At 34.1% G+C, this 21,723-nt stretch overlaps 1 protein-coding gene and 1 long non-coding RNA gene across 2 annotated transcripts in view; one reads left to right on the plus strand and one right to left on the minus strand.

The window, feature by feature from the left end:
• Positions 1-5,571, minus strand: part of LOC140148544 (uncharacterized) — a 219,309-nt gene extending 213,738 nt beyond the window's left edge. Inside the window, exon 1 of the long non-coding RNA XR_011858495.1 lies at positions 5,149-5,571. This is a non-coding gene — a long non-coding RNA (uncharacterized lncRNA). The remainder of the gene's footprint in view (positions 1-5,148) is intronic.
• Positions 1-21,723, plus strand: part of LOC140148538 (uncharacterized) — a 56,095-nt gene that overhangs the window by 26,283 nt on the left and 8,089 nt on the right. The window contains exons 20-21 of the mRNA XM_072170532.1: positions 2,134-2,441; positions 3,877-4,059. Coding sequence (XP_072026633.1) covers positions 2,134-2,441; positions 3,877-4,059 — 491 coding nt within the window. The remainder of the gene's footprint in view (positions 1-2,133; positions 2,442-3,876; positions 4,060-21,723) is intronic.

Genomic DNA, 21,723 nt, shown 5'->3' on the forward strand with positions numbered 1-21,723 from the left:
AGGCCAGAGTAATGGAAGACACATTCGTTCACGCCCGAATTTGAGATTTCTTGATATTTATCAACACTAACATGTATTCTTTCACTTGAAACTGACAAAAATACAACTTCCTAATATTTACTTGTATTTTTGCTTGATTTATTTCACTCCTTTCAACTCTAAAATGTCACATGGCTCAAGACAGCTTAGTAAATTGGCGGGAAATAATGAGTCAGAAATGCTTGTGAATGCGAAATATTGTGATTACTGCAGCGATTCGCGTCAGCGTGACGTGGCGCAACTCTCTTGGCGTATGTCCGACGCTGTCAAGGCGCATTCGGTATGTTGTTAACGCCAGCAAATGTGATGTAAACAAAACAAAAATTTGCAGTGAAAAAGCCACTTAGATTTTTTAATTATTTTGGATTTTGGCGCACTAAAAGCAGACATTATAGATTCATTGGTGCAAAAAAGATGCATATTTAGACCATGCACCAGATACAGCTTTTACAAGCGTGAAAGTCTTACCGTTTTAAAATAGAAGGATGTTTTGTGCATAATTTTGACATTTTTTTACTAAAACGTCGATTTCTCAGAGTTCATTTTTGACAATATTGCACAATTTTTGTGACAAGATAACTCGAAAATATGCAAGCAAAAGGTAAACCTTTTGCACTATCGTTTAGAGCACATCAAAGTCTAGGGAAGGTTTTCTCATTTTTTCAAAATATTTGTTTTAAACAAAAATATACACTATTATGTGCAATTTTTAGCTTAATAGAGTGACAAAATAGATTTTTTCACATGTTTTTTTCAATTTTTTGAAAAATAAGACGAATTTCAAAAAAATAAAAAAACCTTCCCTAAGTTCATGTCTCTTCTCCATGAAAAACTAACTAAAAGTTTTTACTCGAACGGATTTTTTTTTAACTTGTCACAAAAAATTGGGGTAAAAAGTGCATTTTGTGATTTTTTCAAAAACTTGAGATTTTTGAACAAATCTGACGTCACCATGGGATTCCTTGACTCATTTCCTTTCCAAAAATGTATAGTTTTATATACTTTCGACATACAATTAAAAAATAATGATGCTCGAAAAGGACCATGTTCTCTCCCATTACTCTGCCCTTAACTGGATCTATTATTTTGCTAATTGAGTTTCTAGATCATTGACTTTTGGAGATGAATTTAAATTCAATGCAATAATTATTGACAGCAATGGATGTTCTAAAAATATTTTGCGGTCCTTTGTAGTCTGGAATCACAATTGCTGTGATTACTGTAAATGCAAAAGCGACGAGCGGTGCATTGCAATCGTTTGGCTATCGAGTATGAATTCAGGTATGAGCTGATGAGTCAAAATATTGAGCAATAACCTATTCTGTGGACTATCTACAAATCTTATGGCTATGCTTTGCAATGTTAACATGTTGCAGCCTTGCAGATATTATTGTTTCTGCAAATTCACACATTGATGTTTGACAGTAAGACATGTTGACATTTGCAACCGGTTCTATGCTACAGTAAAAAAAAATTATTCAGATTTCGAGTACGTACTTGTGATCATTGATCATGTAGAAGAGGCAAAGTATCCACCCTTTCTAAGCGCTGATGATCAATGGGTTAACCTTAGATTATTAATACACAGATTGGAATTTTTCATGCATGTGCCCTCTAAGCGTACTCGAATTCAGCTGATGCCGGTACAGCGTACAGACCTGGCGACATCGCGCGAAGTTTCTTTTGTGTACGCTCGCGCTGATTGCGCTATTTTTGAGTTTGCTCACGCGGTACCTGACTTGGCGTCAATCCCCTGAGGCAACGTGCCATGTTTCCGCAGTATGGGGTTAACTGTTGATCAGCCAATCAGTGTGATTGTTTATCATTTCTGCCCTTGCGCCTGTATACACACGACACACAGCACTTGACTTGGAAGAATTAATCAATTTACTGTAGCATATGACCATTATATGAATGAGAGATATGACATAGGGGTGTTTTTACATATCTTCAGGATAAAAACAGAGTGTAGGTTTGTGTTGTATGTGACGTATGTACTTGTTTTTATTACAAGACTGATGCAAAAGTAAGTAACAAGTGCCAGAAATAGGTTATCACCAAAATATACGATAATCTCACGATTTCATCTTGCAGATTATACATATGGTAAGAAGAAACCGACAAAGATAGGTAGACCCCCTGGCCCGTCCACAAGTCCTGTAGATAAAAAAGGCGGCAGACGACGCAAGAAGAGGCGACCATTTGTGCATCGTAAGAAGCATAACTTATTACCAGGATCAGGAGAAGGTGGCGAGGGTGAGGAGGTGGCAGAGGAGAATGGGGTGGCAGAACCAATGGAAGAAGGAGGAGAGGCGGCGGCAGGGATGAGTGTAGTGAAACATGAGAAACCAGCTGTGACTAGAGCGAGAGCTCTGGTTGAAAGTGCTAAGCGAACAAAAAAGGTAAATATTTTGTAGACATCAAGGTTATATTGGCCTATTCCAGTTGAAATCCAAACGCCCCCTAAGGAAGACATGATTTTAATCTCCCATAAATGGAGTCACCCATTCAGGTAACTCCATTTGGAATTCACACTCCCTGTGTGGATGATTAAGGGCTTGTCTTCCATAGGGGGTGTATAGATTTCAAATGGAATAGCCCATTTTTGCTTATGTGTTCTTATTTCATCATAAATTGTGTACTGATCAAAAATGACCTGTCACTAGCTTCCAAGTGAGAAAGAACCGTCAGTCAAACTAAATGAACAAATAAAAGGCTTGAACAACCTTAATGCAATGTTAAACAGCATAATGGCGACATTTTCTAAAGAAGAAACTGGAAAGTTATCTCACACAGGAATGATAATAGTAATATGTATGGTTTGGAGAGGTGTGAGTTTGGGCTTATGCCTTTGATAGTTTTGACATACTGGTACTAAAGAAATTAACGCAGCTTTCAAGAAATCTTTATTTTGTGGCTATCATTTAATACAACAGAAAGTTTTGTAACAAATTCCAGCACCTTATTGGTCTTTGGTTTTATTCAGTAGCAACTAAGGGATCTGGAATGAGCATTTTAAGCGTTCGACAGTATTTTTTGTGGGACATGAGAGCACCTCAGGCGTGTCGAATTGCATTCTGAATCTGAAGCATGTCTTTCTGATATCAAATTTTTGAAATTCACTATATAATACAAATTTTATGACAAATTATTAAAATTTGATATTTTTCAAATTTTTGATATATAACAGTCCTCGAAATAAATTTTATAAATCTAATGATATATTCTTAAAGTGTATGTAACTGGGAGGAAAAGCCGACGATCAATTGAAAATTTTGACCTTTCATATTGAAGATATGGATTTTTTTTCCCAAAAGACCTATTTTTTTTTGGTGTTTTGGGAAAAAATCCATAGCTTCAATACTGAAAAAGGTCAAAATTTTCAATTGATCGTCGGCTTTTCATCCCACCTACTTTATTTTTAAGTATAAATCTGGTAATCACCAGATTTATAAAGTTTACTTCAAGTACTGTTAAATATCAAAAATATAAATTTTTAATGATTTGCCATAAAATGTGTATTATATTGTGAATTTCAAAAAATCAAAATTATTTGATACCAGAAGGACATTCTTCGTATTCAGAATGCAATTCGATATGTCTGATGTGCTCTAATGTCCCACAATAAATACTGTCCAAACGTTCATACCCCTTCCCTTAATTGTCTGTAGTATGTTTATGCTTATTGTATGCTTAGCTTAGTGACATTCTGTGCAGGAATCCCAAACCATTTTTATGTTTTTAAATCAATTATATTTTTTGTCATTATTGGTGAAAATGTTAGAAAAGTTTAAAATTTAGAAAATCATAATGTTCCTATTCTTTTCATGTTGACAGATTCACCATGCAACTCCTAAACTTATTTTGCCGGCACGAGAAAGAGGCACCAAAATGAAGTCGTTTGCAGCTAGACTCACATCGAGTAGAGCTCAAAGGAAAGCTGAGAAAATGGAGGAAGAACAGGCCAAAAAGGAGTCACTCCTAACTGCCAAAGCTGAGAGAGAAAAGGAGAAAGTAAAGGTAAGAATTAACAAATGACCTGTGGTTTAAGTAGTTGACTAGTAGAATGAAGTTGTAAAGGTTAGTTTAAATCCGCGGTATGAGGAGGACTCGCTTTATCTTTTCAATATGGTAATGTTCTTGCCTTTGAAAAAAAACAAATTTTGTATCATCATCTTGGATGTAATTTAGAATTTTTTGATGTATTCACAGTTTAATATCAGTTTAATATAATACTTATGATTTGTGATATGATCAAGGAAAACCAGTCATAAGTCGGAAATATTGATTTTGAGATATAGCTAAACAAAATAATTATGTCCTTTTCTTTCCTATTGTTTTGGAATTTCTTTAGTTGCTTATTAGCCTCATATCATTTGAACTGGTTGTCCAAATTCTATGGGGTTTTCTGCAAAATGTAGCTTTGCAAATGCTAACAATTGATTTTTATTTGGGTGCGCCGTCGGATATCACATTACCGGTGCAGCCGGTCAATGTGTAAAAACTACAGTACTGGAGCAGCCAGTCACTGTGTGAAATTGGTCAAGCTTTCGTCAGAAGTGGCTCTGACTACAGTACTGGTGCAGCCAGTCACTTTGTGAAATTGGTCAAGCTTTCGTCAGATGTGGGCTGTGGCTCTAACCCCAGATGTGGCTCTGGTCAGACCAATTTCACACAGTGACTGGCTGCACCAGTACTGTAGTTTTCACACATTGACCGGCTGCATCAGTAATGTGATATCCGACAGCACACCTGAATAAAAAACAATTGTTATGGAAACCCGTCGTGAAAGCTTATCCACTTACTTTTCAAATGCTGTTTAAAATCCTATAAGAAACTGAAAATTGAATATGTCCGATCTCAGACTGATTCTGCTTGATCACATCACATTTGCGCTTCACATCCATGAGATAGTGACATTACATTTGCCATCTATAGAATGAAGAATATAGCTATGACCATATTGGGAAATATTTTCTTTACAATCTAAGCTTTTACATTATACGCTGGCGAAGTTACGTAATTAATCGGATTAACTACCATAGTAATAGGTCAAAACAATTTTGAACCTATCGCGCTGCACTACAAGCAGGTTGAACTATAAATCACCTGTGTATGTCTGCAATCATAGATTGAACACAATACTGGTCTTTTCAAAGATACTAATCTTACAGGTGCAAGTGATCAGCATGATATGGTTCAATGCAGAGGTACCGCGTGAACGTATCAGTGCGGTATATTCAAAAATTGTTTTGACCTATTGCTATTGTCAAGTATGTGAAGATACCCGTTGATCTCGGATATCATTCATACAAGTAAATAAAACACATTAATCATAAGATTTGGTAGCGTGGTAACATGGTTAATATTTTATTTCTCTTCAGCTGATGTTAACTAGCCCATGGCTAGAATAAGAGTGTTGATCCTGTGTGTGTGTGGGCCTAACTCTCCTCTTTTGCCTATGTGGCACTACGAATATATGCATATTCATATGTGATGCATGGTTAGGCCTACACATCACAACAGGCATCATCACAGCTATATTACGTAAATAGCCAGCGTATATTGAATAAAATAAACCAGGAGAGACTATGGCACTTAGATGGTCATGTGTCTTATTACAGTTTACTCTCTTTCTGGTTTACCTTGATGTAAGCACAGGGAAAATGCGCTATTTTTGAGAGTAAAATGGGCGCATCACTTTTTGAAAAAGTTTTACCAAAATGTGTGATTTTTCTCCCCAAAAAGTTCAAATATATGCAATATTAAAAATTTTGTAGTGTTTTTCTTCTATATTTTCTTGCAAATTTTTGTGACACCCTATTTTCTATACTTTTTTTTTGACATGGATTGCATTGCAGATCATTATGGATTCTTTGATTTTAGTGAAAACTTAAGGTTTTTGGAAAATGAGTACTTGGAAAAATGGGTTTTTTTGTGCAAATCTTAAAATTCGCTGTCGGACTTAAAATGCGCGATTGTACCCAAAATGCGCGTTTTTTGCATCACACATTTTCCCTGTCCTTACCTTGATGTTACTGAACTATTCTTTGTCCTATTGCATCAAGTTTGGGCTCATTTACAGCTTGATTATGCTACCTTCCAAATATATTGGACATTTTGGAATTAATATTTGATTAATTGGTGAAAAATGTAAAAATGTTAATGACAAATAAACCTGGAGGAGCGACATTGGAGGTGCACATACAAACTCTATGGGAAATTTTGTGGAGAAACAATGTAATAAACTTGTGATGCATAACCTTAATTATTTTTACACACTCTGTATCACCACTACAGTCAGTCATAGCTTAGTAATGTTGTACATTTTAATAAAGCTCATAGTGTATCCTTTTGAAATATTTAATAACGGTTGAAAATCTAAAAATATATCAATAGTAAAAGCAGGTATTTGTCATGATATCACACTATATGTTCTCTTACTCACCCTGTATATAAACTTGATTTTAGCACAGTTAGAGTCTTTGGAACATAAAAGCTTTCAGAAAATGTATCTAGTTATGTTGGTGTGGGATGTGTAGATTTGAAGATACATTCATAAAAGTAAAAAGGAGGAGAAATAATCAAATTTGGTGATTTTAATGCGAATATGCCCCACCTTTAATACGACGTATTGCCCATGTAACACCATGACTAACAACGTTCCTGGTGGTTTGTTTCTATGGCAAGTTAATTACAATGTTGAATATTGATAAAGCATCAATATCAATTGTTTTGCAACAAGTGTTCAATTTTAACATATATATGACAGCAAGAAACTATGTTGAAACGCAACAGCTGATTTGCAAAGATTTCCAGAGCTAAAATGCTGACAAAGCAAAACATTAGGACACAGAATTACTAACTAGCTATATGCCCTCTTGCTATTTAAAGGCCCACACATGAATTAATCCATGAATATCTGAATTGTTATATAGGCTTGTGATCACATGTATGACATGCTTATAGTTTGATCAGCTTGTAATCGGCGGGAATTGTTGGGCTTTTTCCAGTACGCTGAAAAGTAGACCCACATTAAGAGTGACATACGTGCACGATCTGGTCCATGGGGGCCAAAGGAGGCATTTTTGAAAATTGAGTTACTGTAATTACCGGTATTACATTATACATACAATAGGATATCATTTACTAAAAACACCACAGAGGTCTAGCATACTTGGTTCAAAAGTTATGAAATTTTTTGAAGTCTATTTTCATAAGTATTTTATTGGGGTTTTTTTTCACCTTTGGCCCCCATGGACCAGATCGTGTCACATATGACCTAGTCCATATTATTTGTGTTAGAGACTAAGAGAGCAGACAAAAGTATATGACTTGAATCAATAATTTGTGATGTTTCTTGTGAGGTATCACAAGAAAATTATCGAAATAAAATATATTAATCCGCGATGTTATAAGGCCTACCTATAATGAGCTGATCAAACTATACCAACGTCTTCTGAAGTGGAAAACATCCCTGATGGAATTGTTGCATCCTACTTTTGTTGATACTCTTTCAATAATAAAAACAGACGACGGTGGACTACATTATTCACTGTGGCAACAGCCAATATCGTAAACAAAACAGACAATATGACGGCAACACTGCCTGGACATTGGACGCTCCGTGCCGAGTTGTGTTTTTAGCTCTATTGGCACAAAAAAAGAAAAAAAAATGCACAAAATATATTTCTCAGTGAATGTATAAATTTTCACATAAAAATAAATATTTTTGGATTCAAAATGAATGTGAAGAAAAAAAAAATTATAGCCGGGAGTGAGCGGGACTCGATCTCGGGACCCTATGCACCGCAGGCGACAACCGTTACCATTACACCACGTTAACCGTGAACCACAATGGGGGAAATTTTAGGTATATATCATAAACATACCGTGCGTTATTCATACAAAACATTCAAAAAACAGTACTTACAATGAAGTTCACTGGCGAACCTCAACGGATTTAGACTGATAAAATAGTGCTTAATAACATACGTACAGTTTTGGAATAATTTGAGACATTTTTGTGTTTACGTGTAAAACCAATGACGACGTCAAAATTCAGCCAATCTTTGCCGGCCTCCCCCCTGAATAAAAATACCAAACTCAAAAACTGCGTCACTGTTGATAAACTTGTAAATTTCTTTAGTTTTGAAAGAAAAATGCATGAAATTATTCATGTCACTTGGTCACTCAAATCAGATGTGAAAAAGAGGGCGCAAATAGGGTTCATTTGTTATCAGGACGCTTCATATCTGCTGACATAGATGGAGTACGTGCAAAAGTGAGTTGTTTTGTAACAGAGCAAAACATCATATATAATGGAAACAAGCGTGGGAGGACCATATAATTACTTTTGTGATGTTTCACCATTGTGAAGATAAATTTAAGTATAGGTAGGTGTAGTGGCTTCTTCACCATAATGAATTGCAGTTTTCTCAGGAACTAATTAAGTATTTGAAGGTAAAAAACAAGCTATTTTCTGTTTGGATAGGAATTCTTAATGATGCTCTACTGTTGTCAGGAAGAAAACTGACAATATATTTCAATATCTTTGGAACTATTTTCTGAGGAAAATAATGTACATCCAAGTGGTTATATGAATTTGAAATTCATACAAGGCAGGTTATGAATTCTGAAGATTGAAAACATGAATGATTTATGGAGTTGTCATATCACTGTTCTTCTCTTTCATTCATTTTATATGAACTCTTTTTTTTATGAGCTTCACAGAATTCAGGGCCCGGTGGGAACAGCTTTAAGCTGATTCGGGCATACCCTGGGTAAAGATAATAAATAATAAAATAATACAGTCACAAGTACAAAGGAGCGCACAAACATTTTGATTAGAACTAAAGATTGTGCGCACATTTTGATTGGAAGTTAAAAAATGTGTGCATTTTTAGTCACCATCCCTTGATCATTTTACCCCCCCCCCCTATTTGTGGTTTACAAAAATTATGAACCTTGTATTTTTGGTATATAAATTCTATGACACCCCCAATTCCAAAGAAAATGAAATGATTACATTTTGTTAACAATTTAGTAAAATAATTGGGTTTGATTTGATAATTTGATTTGATAAAACTTCACCATTTCCATCAAAATTACAGTTATAGAATTATCATTAAAGAAATCTTAGTTGTAATGAAGTAAAACAAAGAGAATCACTATTTCATTCCACACAGTGAGGTATAAATAGGACATAACTAAAAACAGATGATTAATTAAATGCACCCATAAGACTGTGCAGCCCCTTAATTTGTATTGTTTTTTAAACCAAAGTTCAGAGACATGTTTACATGATAGATTACTATTTAACTCTATACAGAAGACATTGTTTCAGTGAACTTCCTTATTATCAAGAAGACTTATGCAGTCAGTCAGTCAGTCAGCTACTAATTAGTGTTTCAGTGAGCAAACACGTTTATTCCGCGCACGTGTACAGTACAGTCCCAGTTTATACAAGTTGATAACAATTAAATGATATTGTGTTGTTTTTAAAACCAAAGTCCAGAGATATGTTTACATGTTATAATTATACTATTAAACTCTATATAGAAGACATTTTTTTTAGTGAACTTCATTATTTATCAAGAAGACTTATGCAGTCACTCAGTCAGCTACTAATTAGTGTTTCAGTGAGCACACACGTTTATTCCGCACACGTGTACATTACAGTCCCCATTTATGCAAGGTGATAACAATTAAATAGTGTGCAAGATTTTTTTGTGAAAGTAGAAAAACATGTTACAATTTCTTTTTTCTGAGAACATTTAGAGATTGGAACTCTATTAATACATCATAGTCAACATCCAAGGACCTCAAAATGTTAATACCGTACAGCAGTAACAATGCTAGCTCACTTCTTCACTCATTGCCTGTGTAGTATGGGGTAGTCAACTCTGGAGGGATACTTATTAAGAATAAGGGACATAAGGAATGGGAAGAAGGGGTGTGGTGGGGCCAGAAGAAGGGATTTAGGTGGACAGGCTCACATGTACAAGCAGCAAGTTATGTGAAGTTGATTGTATACAAAGCAATAGTTTGTTTTCTCAGGCATATTTGTGAGTTAGAAATAGTATACACTGTGTGCGTGGGTAGGTATACAAGCGAGTGCCAAGTGTGTGTCCTCATATAAATAATTGCCAGTCTTCCTACATAAATAAAATGTAGATTACGTGCTGCCTGCATTTTGCTAGCTCACTCCTTCACTCATAATTTCCTGAGTGATAATTTTATAGCTTCCTACAGCTTGGCCATACTACCTTCCTGGTCACACTGCACACCACAGTATGTGGGCATGTAGAATTTCTATATGGTACTGCAAAACCAAATGTGGGCAGTAGTTCTTGGATGGCTTACAATGAATATTTAAGAACAAAGGTCTTGTTAATTGAATTGCTGTAGGTGTGTTTAATTTTAGGACATTGGCAAGTCATCGGTTATTAGTTCATATCCAAAGAAGGGTAGATACATAATCAACTTAAATCAAGTTTATTTAACAATAGCAATACCCTTAAACATGAGTTGAGGTATTTTAAGGTGTGATCCATTGTGTATTATGGTCAGTGGCGGCACCAGGAATTTTTTCGGGAGGGCATTAAGGGGACAAAGTGAATTTCAGGGGGGCAAAATCAACAAATTTTATGCAAAATTGCTGCAAAAATTGGAAATTGTAATTTTGGGTTTTACGGGGGAAAGAGTTCTGACTGGGGGAAAGAGTTCTGACCCCCCCGTGGTTCCGCCACTGATTATGGTACTCTTTATTCATGTAAACCATACTTGTTTTCCCCTTGGAGAGGGTTCTTTGGAAAATGAAAATTTGTAAAGGGACATGCCATGATGCTGACCTTCTGTATACCTACTTTTTGCTGTTTTTGCAACCCCCCCCCCCTTAGTTTTCTCGGGAAGATAAGCTAAACAGAAATATATTCATTATTTCTCTCAAATTCTTCTCTATTTCTTTATTTTGGGAAAGCACAATTTCCCTTGGGATTTCTAGGCTTCCCAGGAAGGAGCTTACTTGATTGAGACTTGTTAAACGAAAGTCTATATCCCACTATTTGATATTGGTGTCCATTTTAACTACTACTATGAATGATAGTGAAAATAATTGCTTAATATTTGAATGGCTCCACAGATGCGATTCATTTTTTTATTGCTGAAAACAGTACATTTATAAGAAATAGTACACTTCTTGACCATAGATCTCAAATTCCATATTACCATGTTTACTAACTGCTGATTTTGCTTGATCATGTCACTTAAACAGACCAGCATGGGAAAGCAGAGAAAAAACAGACTAATTAAGTTAATGATAACTGTGAAAGTGTGAACTTGAATGCTACAAAATTATTGACAAATGTTTGTCTTGAAGATTCAAGATATATCAGATATAAATAATAAAATTATTAACTGTGTTCAATATTATATTCTGAAATCGTTGTATATCAAAATGGCGTAGCTGTAGGCCCCTATACACATGCATGTTAAATATGGCTAAACTATAATAGTATTGTAAGGTTGTTCAATACGAAAATTCGATAAATTTCTGTACAATCATTAATCAGAGTCTTTCTCTTGATGAATTTTATGCAATGTTATTCAATCACTATCGAGCAAATACCATAATACTATTATTACCTTTAAAACTGTTAACTGACTAAATTAGGTACCAGGGAGATGTTTTAAGTTGTTCTCACTTAATGCTAAATAGTCCTTGCTACTTAATATAGCAATCATGTGTAATAAAACTATTTGGTGTGTAGATTGAATGTATGCAATGCTGATCAATATTATATCGATACTCAATATTATATCGATACTCAATATTATATCGATACTCAATTATTGAATAAGCTTAGCTCTTCACTACCCACATTTTACTTCTTAAAAACCACGGCGTTAAGTCTAGGATATTTTGCATGCAGGGTTTTCACCAAATTGTTTGTACATCACGTCCTATTGAGCACTCTATAATTTGATCGTACAAAATTAAGATATACAGTATATATACTGTTGTTGTTGTTTTATTATTTATATTTGTTTTATAAGATTGTATGTGTGTAGACGTAAATGGCAGGTAAAGAAAAATGTATCGTTTGTAAAAAGAACATGCAAAAGAAACATCAAATTTTCTCATGTAAAATATGTAAAAACTATGTGCATAAGAAATGTATGAACCTCAGTCGAAAGGAAATTTCGTTACTTAAAATAGATGAATATGTATGTAATAAATGTTCCAAAATCAATGATGAGAATATAGATAATGATGAGGATTCTGATGGCGATAATGACCTTATGAATGAATCTGGAGAAACAATCCACATATCGGATATTAATATAGACAAATATGATAAAATGATGTTTAATCCAATTAGATTTCAAAATAATAACAAAAAATGCGAATTTATTGAAATGAACAAAATACCAGAATGCAATTATTTAACACGGAAGAATTCAGCCAAAAATATATTGATACCAATAGTGAACTCTCCATACTGAATGTTAACATTAGAAGTATCAAGAAAAATTTTGAAAAATTAAAAGAAAACATTAAGACCTTAAATCACGAATTTAACATCATTGGCCTATCTGAAACTCACTTAAAAGAATCGCCATCCGAATACTTCAACTTGAATGGTTATAATATGGAATATACAAACAGAACAGAAAGAGAAAAAAGGGGTGTTTGTTTATATATTTCCACTTCAATCAAATATAAACTGAGGTCTGATCTTTGTAATTCAAACTCTAATTTTGAATCTTGTTTTGTAGAAATAGAAAGAGAAAATACACGAAATATGTTAGTAGGTGCCATTTATCGTGTACATACGAAAATTGAGCATTTCATCAAAGATATTGGTCCTATTTTTGATCAAATAACTAAAGAAAATAAGGAATGCTATCTAATGGGGATTTTAATATAGACTTGTTAAAGGATGACTGTCACAAACAAACTCATGAGTATCTTAATCTTGTTTATTCATATTCGTTCATGCCAACAATTTACAAACCAACTAGAATAACTGAACATAGTGCAACCATTATTGATAATATACTTACAAATAATCACAACGATGTAAACTCAGAAATAATAGTTACTGATGTCAGTGATCATCTATTAACTATAGTACTCAAAAATCGGGCAGTAAGAAAAACATCGCCTAATGAAAGAAATTACTTCTATAAGAGGAATCATAATACTTGTAATATAAATAATTTGAAGCAAAAACTTTCCAATGTGAATTGGCATGCTGAACTGGATAATGAAGATGTAAATGATAGTTACAATAAGTTTATACATATTTTCAATAATGTATATGATGAATGTGTGCCTTTGACAAAATGCAAGAGTAATAATAAAAAAGAACCAAAATTTCCTTGGATAAGTAGAGGTCTTCTCAAAAGTATAAAAACTAAGAATAAGATGTATAAGAGGTATATACAAAAGCCATGTGATGAAACGCTTGAGTCATTCAAAACATATAGAAATAAGTTAAACACGTTAATAAGAAAATCAAAAAGAGAGTTTTATAAAAAGAAATTTGAATCTGTTAAATACAATCTACAAAAAACTTGGAAAACAATAAATAGTATTATTGGACGTAACAACAAAAGAAATATGCAAGCTAAATTCAAAAATGATGAAGGCGAAACGGTGTCAGATCCCCAGAAAATTTCAAATGAATTTAATGAATATTTTGTTAACATTGGACCTAAATTAGCTTCCAAGATTACAACAAATGGCAAGAAGTACTATGATTATTTAAAGAGCCCATTAAGCAGTAGCATGTACATGAAACCAATTGTTAATGAAGCGTTATAAAAATAATACATAAATTTAATCAAAACAAGAGTGCTGGTCACGATACTATTGGTAATTACGTGGTAAAAAGGATTGCAAAGGAAATATCGATTCCGTTAACTATCATATTCAACCTGTCTATTACTACTGGTGTAGTACCAAATGAGTTAAAGATCGCAAAGGTAATTCCCATTTATAAGAAAGAAAATCCAGAAGTTTTCTCCAACTATCGTCCAGTTTCTGTCCTGCCATGCTTTTCAAAAATACTTGAAAGGCTTGTATTCAACAGATGCATACATTACATTGATAAATATGAAATTCTAAATGATAAGCAATTTGGCTTTAGATCTAAACATTCTACCTATATGGCTATCTTGGAATTTATTGACAAAATTAGTAATGCTGTAAAACAATGAGACAACTGTTGGGATTTTCTTAGATTTGTCGAAAGCCTTTGACACTATCGACCATAGTATTTTATTACATAAACTGGAACATTATGGTTTTAGAGGAAATCGTTTTAAAATGGTTTAAAGATTACTTACATAATAGAAAACAGTATGTGTATTACAATTCTTGTAAATCTGAATATAAAGATATAATATGTGGAGTACCTCAAGGCTCCATCCTAGGCCCATTATTGTTCATTTTGTATGTTAATGATATCATAAATACTTCCACCATTCTAAAATTTGTCTTGTTTGCCGATGATACTACTATAACTTATTCACATAAGGACATTGTGTCCAAATACGATCTTATCAACAATGAATTAAAAGAAGTTAATAATTGGTTTAAGGCTAATAAGCTATCAGTGAATGCAAGCAAGACTAATTATATGGTGCTTGGTACAACTCACAAAACATCACGCGTATTGTACAATGTTACTAATAATATTATATTAGATAATGTAATCCTGGAAAGGTTGAATAAGACCAAATTTCTTGGAGTGACAATTGATGAGAATCTAACTTGGAAATTTCATATTACCAACATCTCAAAGAATATATCTAGAGGTGTTGGTGTAATAAACCAACTGAAACATTTTGTTCCCGAGCGAATAATGTATTCACTATATTGTACTTTAATACTTCCTTACATAAACTACGGTATCTTAGCATGGGGAAATACTTGTAAAAAATATTTGGAAAAGATTTTAAAAACTTAAAAAAAAAAGCCCTTAGAATGATATCGAATAGTCACTTTTAAGTCACTCAGCTCCTATTTTCAAGAATTACAATTTGCTTAATGTTTATGATAGTTATGATCTAGAACTAAGCACTTTCATGTACAAGTATAATACCAATCTGTTACCAAAGGCCTTCAATAGTTATTTCGTTGAGCAGAGGAATCACCTCAGGTATCACACAAGAAACGCTGAAGATTACAAGATCTGTCTTACAAAAACAGAGTTTGCTAACAAAACAATAAGAACCGCCGGGCCAAGAAAATGGCATTCGATCGACAGATGCGCCAAAACGGCTACATCAGTAAAACTCTTTAGATCCCAAATTAAAACAAACCTTATGGAAATGTACACTTAATACCTCTTAGTTTTGATTTACTTAGTTTTATTTTTTCTCCCTTTTAAAACAAAAAATCGATTAAAAATTAACCGATCTCGTAGCTTCTATACTATATTCACAAAATGTCAGCTTTCTTTTGCGATATACGTGAGCATATGTTATGAAATCCTAATTTGTCTTACACTTATATTCTGCATGTTCTTTATTCATCATTTTTTTCCTGCTTAGTCGTTCTACATGAATGTATGAAAGAGGGTGGGGGGGGTGTTTGTATGTATGTAATCGTATTTTATTAGACAAATTAAGAAACGTAGGCTAAGGTTAAGGGGGTGCTTGTTCAGGCCTTTTTGGCCTTCTGAGCATCTCCTCATTCAAATGTGTTGTTTAGCTGTTTAGCTGTTATTGTATTGTTGTATTTTGAATGAAATAAAGACTGATTGATTGATTGATTAAACATGTTGAAGGAAATGAAGTTGACCTCTTCAAGGGTATGTCCATATCTGTTTTGTTTATTTAGATTGAAAAAGAGAGCGGTGACAAAATAAACAAAATGTCTCATATCCCTGATGACAGTAAGCAATTATAACAGAACGTGAGCAAAATGCATACTGTTTGTTGTCCCAGTCAACATGTTATGTAATTGACCGTTAATGTATGCCCTTAATATAGTACAATTGTTACTTTAGCACTTCATGTATAATTGTTGGCACCAATTAAAACTTGTCCTGGTGTTAATTGCTCGATAAATTGAGAATAATGTGACGTTGGGTATGGGGTTTTGATGTGTTTCCTGTCACACCTGGCAACAACTACTTATTTTTGAGTACCAGTAAATGGATCGTATAATGGCAGGCTATGTGCAGTCACTGAACTTACTTAGCAAGTTCTACTTTCTTACATCTGTTTACCATGATTGTTATCATTCAAGGAAATCTCAAGATAAAGTTTTAATTGCTAATGAATAATTTTATGTGCTTTGTTTTAAACTGAATCAGTCTTGTGATCATGTATGGTTGCAAGGTCTGAGCTGGTCTGAGCCTATTGTTTCCATGGAAGTGGTTCTGACCTCAACTGAATTACTGAAACACTATTTCTATGCATGTTTTAGATTACAGTATTCTACTTAATTAGTGCCCTCCCCCTAATTAGTGCCCCCCCCCAGATAGGGCCCCTACACATTATTTGATTATGGTATTAACACCCTTCCCTAATACCCAGGGGGCCACTGGTCATTGACCAGGGGGTATCATGCGTGGCCAAAGATTCAAGTAAAAGGGGTCTTTTTTTATGATCAGGCACTGTACTTGCGTATCGTGTATCTAAAACAAGGAAATTTAAGAAAAAGGGTATGCCTTGTACAAAAATCACAGTGTTTGGGGTCCTTTGAAACAAATGTAGCATGGAATAAAGGTTAAAAGTTATGAACTTTTGAATTTGTGTTTTCCCAGTTGTTATGAAGGGTTTTTGAGTAAAAAAAATGACTGATTTACTTGTTTCTATAAATGGGGGGCAAAAATAATGTCAATACTTATTTAGGGTATAAAATTGCACAAGTTTGTCATACTTGTTTAGGGGTGCATTTTCAGACCTTGTAAATACTTGTTTAGGGTGCTATCTGAGACTTGTGGCCACGCATGATACCCCCTTGTCAATGACCAGTGCCCCCCGGCCCTAATAAGTGCCCCTACACAATTTTTTTAAGTGACAACTGTGAATTGTCTAAGTGCCCCGTTTCCATGCAACTGTATTAAGTGTACAACTAAATTTGAAATAATGTTACCATCTAAACCTTCCGGCTTGGGATTTATTGATTATTTAAATTTTAAGTATTTTTATCTGTAAATAAAAAATTCCCAATTCTGACTTTCATTTTGCAATTATTTTAATAAGCGCCTAGGAGCCAAGACCATGCAAAGCTGCAAACTTCTTGATTTTTCAGCAGCTAAAAACAATAATTAAAATATATGCCTAGTTAGTCGAGCTTCATTTTAATGTCTATAAAATTGTGTAGTGTGTTGCTGTTTTGAGCTGCATACTGTGGTAAAATTGATCAATTTTGGACGATAAAATTCACCATAAAAACCATCACTTTGGCCCAGTCCACACTAGTATATTTTCGTCATCGTGTCGTAATTACCCGATTATGACACGATTATGATTAATGAATGATGAGAGCGTCCACACGGTCAGCATCTCGTCATCGTGTCGTAATAAATTCACGCTACGGTAATTATGAAGCCCATTGAGTAAACATAAATACAACGACAAAATGCGTACACACAGGTAATTTCCATCATTAATTACGACACGATCATGCTAGAAACCGGCCCAATGATGGAAATTTTCATCATTCGCGAATGATGACACGATTGTAGTATGCCGATGACATTGAGCGGACACACGGTACTAATATTATAATACGATTATGACACGATCGTACTCGACAGGAAAAAACACACTCGTGTGGACCGGGCCTTTGAAAATAACATCATGATATATAGTCATGTAGTGATCCGTAAACTACCAAAATATTTTTTTGAGAAACCACATTTTAACCAATTTTAAAAACTGCATGATTGCAGGGACAACAATTTCAGTTAATGACCGGAGGCAGACTGATTATTTTGTTTCAGTAACTTTTATTGAAAAGTTTGTAACTACAGGCTGTATCAAAATGATCGGTACCCATCAGTTTCCAGCGATATGGATACGACTGCCACATGAAAATTAAACATAGGATCCACATAATTTGTTGATCAATGTCATAAACAGTCATATAGCTAACAATTATGGTAATTTCAAGAGGATCCAATATTGCATTTGTAAGAAGCATGTTTATCAATAACCCCCATATCATTATAACCCCAGCTATATGACTGTTTATGACATTGATCAACAAATTATGTGGATCCTATGTTTAATTTTCATGTGGCAGTCGTATCCATATCGCTGGAAACTGATGGGTACCAATCATTTTGATACAGCCTGTACTTTTAAATTAGCTGGTAAATAAATTCATCTACATCTCTTGTTGTTGGCTTTGGGAGGTTCAAAATTTTCTAGTTTCCATTTGCAATTGAATATTTAATTTGAATGTCTATACCTTTGTGAAAGATAATTTTAATTTGGTTTCTTTCACAATGTGTGTTTTGAATTATATAAACTACACTTGCAAACTAGCATTTGTTTTCAAGAAAGATAATAATTATAACCACATTAAACTTATTAGTATAGTTGGATCGAAGCATGCTCGGCATTCCCAAATGTCAAACCCCAAGTGTTTCTAAATATAACCAGCAGAGGCACATGTGGTACAGCTGGGCAGTCATGATACTGTGCCATGTTTCCTTGCAGCTTAGCTAATACTTGATCAGAATCAAGAAATAGTAAGGAAATTATTGGGCAGATGCACTGCAGGTATGTAGGGCACTGGGCAAAGTGGCACCAAACATTATTATGGGGGCTGGTCTACTTCTCAAACACTTAAAATCAATCTTAAATTTTGATTATGTTACATTGCATTTCATCATATCACAGCATTTGTACTGCGCTGTTCCCAAAAATGAATTATGCCCAGAGCACTTACAATAGCAATATGACTTAAAATTAGGCCTAAAAAGAAAACTGTTTGATTGGCGTAACCCGACCAACCCTAAAAATAGGCCCGATCCTAGACTTTTTTTCTTATTTTTTGTTGCAAACAAATAAAAATAAATAGACAAAATTTAAAAAAAGGAAACAAAAAAGTTCCAAGGCCTTTATCATACGCAATGTGTGTTTAAAAAACAACAACTTATAGGCCTTACGATAAACCAGTATAAAAATAAACTTAGTAATTCCTATGAAATCAAGTGTTATCATGTTTATGATGAATTTTAAGGTCCAGGCAAATGACCATTCGCCAGTGAAGTGTTATGTGTAATCCGATTATCACCAAGTCAACTGGATCACGCTTTTGAGTTCTGCACCACGATCGAAATGATCGCAACACAAAGTCTATCATGGCATGTACTATCAATTCCAAAAGTTGCGTGATCCAGTTACCAGGGAGTTGTGTAACCACTTCACTGGCGAATTAGGACTCTCAACATGACAGATCTGTATATGAAGGGGAAAATGTTTACTAGTATTTATTGTAGCTTTGAGTTTAAAGGGGGTAATCCTATTAGTTTAGATATGGATTGTCTTCAAACTTACATACAATTTCAAATAGCTCCTTTACATGTACACATATGCATCTATGTGAGAAAATGAGAACAATTTCAGCGTAAATGTGAATAATTAGCACAATTACTTAGCAATTAAGCCAATACGTTGGTACGCATGAATTGCATTCTGGTCCAGCATCCTGAAACAATGTGTGCTGTATTCCATTTTGAGTCATGTCCCAACGTTTCATCATATCACTACACCCAAATATCATTCTTGACTAGATATCTCATGCTTTATATTTTCCCTTGAAGTATTTCTTTTAAAATTTGTGCATAACAATTCTGTGTTGTGACAGAACAGAACAGTAACACTAATTTTTGGTATTTACAATACTTAATTTGTTTTATTCTCTGGAGGTTAAAGCTGGATATGGTTGTAAGATATTCATGTTGGAGTTTGTTAATACTGGATATTGTGCGAGCTCATTGACATGTGTGGAATTAAGAATTTGACATTTCACCATATAGTCATGAACTCATAATTAGTGGATGTACTTCGCAAAACGCTCATATTTTCACCTCCGGAAGACGAGGAGCATGAAAGTGACCATTAGTTTAATTTACATGTTATATGGCCCATTTCACGGTTAGGCGCCACTTTTTGATTTTCAACATATCTGGCCTGGTGTGTAAAAAATAATGGGGTTACAGAATTTACTGTTGGTGATTTTTCATTGTCTCTGTATGGCCTACCTGCATTAGCTTAATCGGCCTTTCTAGAATTATCTTTCAGGGCGCACAGGGGTCAGAAGTGGTCAAAAAACCACATTTCACTAGCAACCTGGAAACAGACATTTATTTTCCAATGCTGCCACTTTTAACTATGTTGAGCCTACCAGCTGCTTTTGTTGTTTTTATGTAGTGAACAAGTTGCACTATACAGCCATACATGAACAAAGTATTAGTTGTCAGTTAAACTAGCATGAGAACCATTTAAATTTCTGAATTCGGATGTGACATTTTCCGTTCACATCTATGTACCTTATTCAATGTGGAATAGATCGACTAATACTTTACATGAATGGCAAACTAGTGTGTTTTAGTAAAGTTCAGAGTCTTGTTACTATTTGTTGAACAAATTACACTTGTTGCTCTTAATATGTAGATATAGCGATATTTTGAATTTTTGCCAACAAATTCCGTTCACAATTTTGTCACATCCGATTAATTTTCCAAATAGTATAATTTATTAACAAAATGTGGCAGAATTTTTTCTCCTTGATTTTTAAAAATCTCCTGCTATGAGCTATCTAATGACACCATTTAATGAAAACTCCTTCATCAACTTAGCTTGCAGATGTCATTTCAAAGTTTCCGTTCACATGTGTCACATCCATGGTACCTGTCACATCCAAAATAGTTTCTTCAAAGAACTAAGACAGGAATGGGACTAGGATGCCAGTTTGAAGTTATTTCATTACAGGTTTGTGGGGATCAAAAGGCACAACAAATCTTTAATTCAGTATGCCTTCTTTAATTGTGACAGGAGATTCAAAAAGCTTCAATTTCCGTTCACATGTCACATCCTCAAAATTAGTAGTTTTAGGCCAAAATACTTAAACAACATGATATTTGACTTTCTAAAATAGGTTTATTATTTTGTACATGTCATATATGATTATTTCAAAGCTTTGTCTTTGTCTTTAGAGGACAGTTTTGTATACAATTTACAGAAGCGGATGTGACATTTTCAATTGTGAACGGAACATTTCAGTAAATTATAAACATTTTGCTTGTCAAAAATATAAAGGGTCAGGAAAAACGTTTTAGCATTGCTCAATTCAATAGAATCTCACAAAATATATGTGTTAGAAGTGCCCAAAGCTTATATTTTTGACAAGCAAACTGTTTATCATAATGAAACATTCCGTTCACAATTGAAAATGTCACATCCACTTCTATAAATTGTAAACAATGTTTTAAAATGAACACTAACACAGGTTGATATGTTTCAATATATCCCATTTAATTCACTGAGTGTGTGAAAACTCTTTGAATCATTATTTTCTGAAACATACTCTGCTTTACAGTGTGTGGTTTCCGTTCACATTGACATCAGTCACATCCAAAATTGCACAAACATCAGAATCTTGAATTTGACCTGTGTTTTCAAACTGGCTGATATTATTTGTGAACA

Source organism: Amphiura filiformis, chromosome 3, assembly GCF_039555335.1.
Source record: "Amphiura filiformis chromosome 3, Afil_fr2py, whole genome shotgun sequence".
In the NCBI taxonomy this organism is placed as follows: domain Eukaryota; kingdom Metazoa; phylum Echinodermata; class Ophiuroidea; order Amphilepidida; family Amphiuridae; genus Amphiura; species Amphiura filiformis.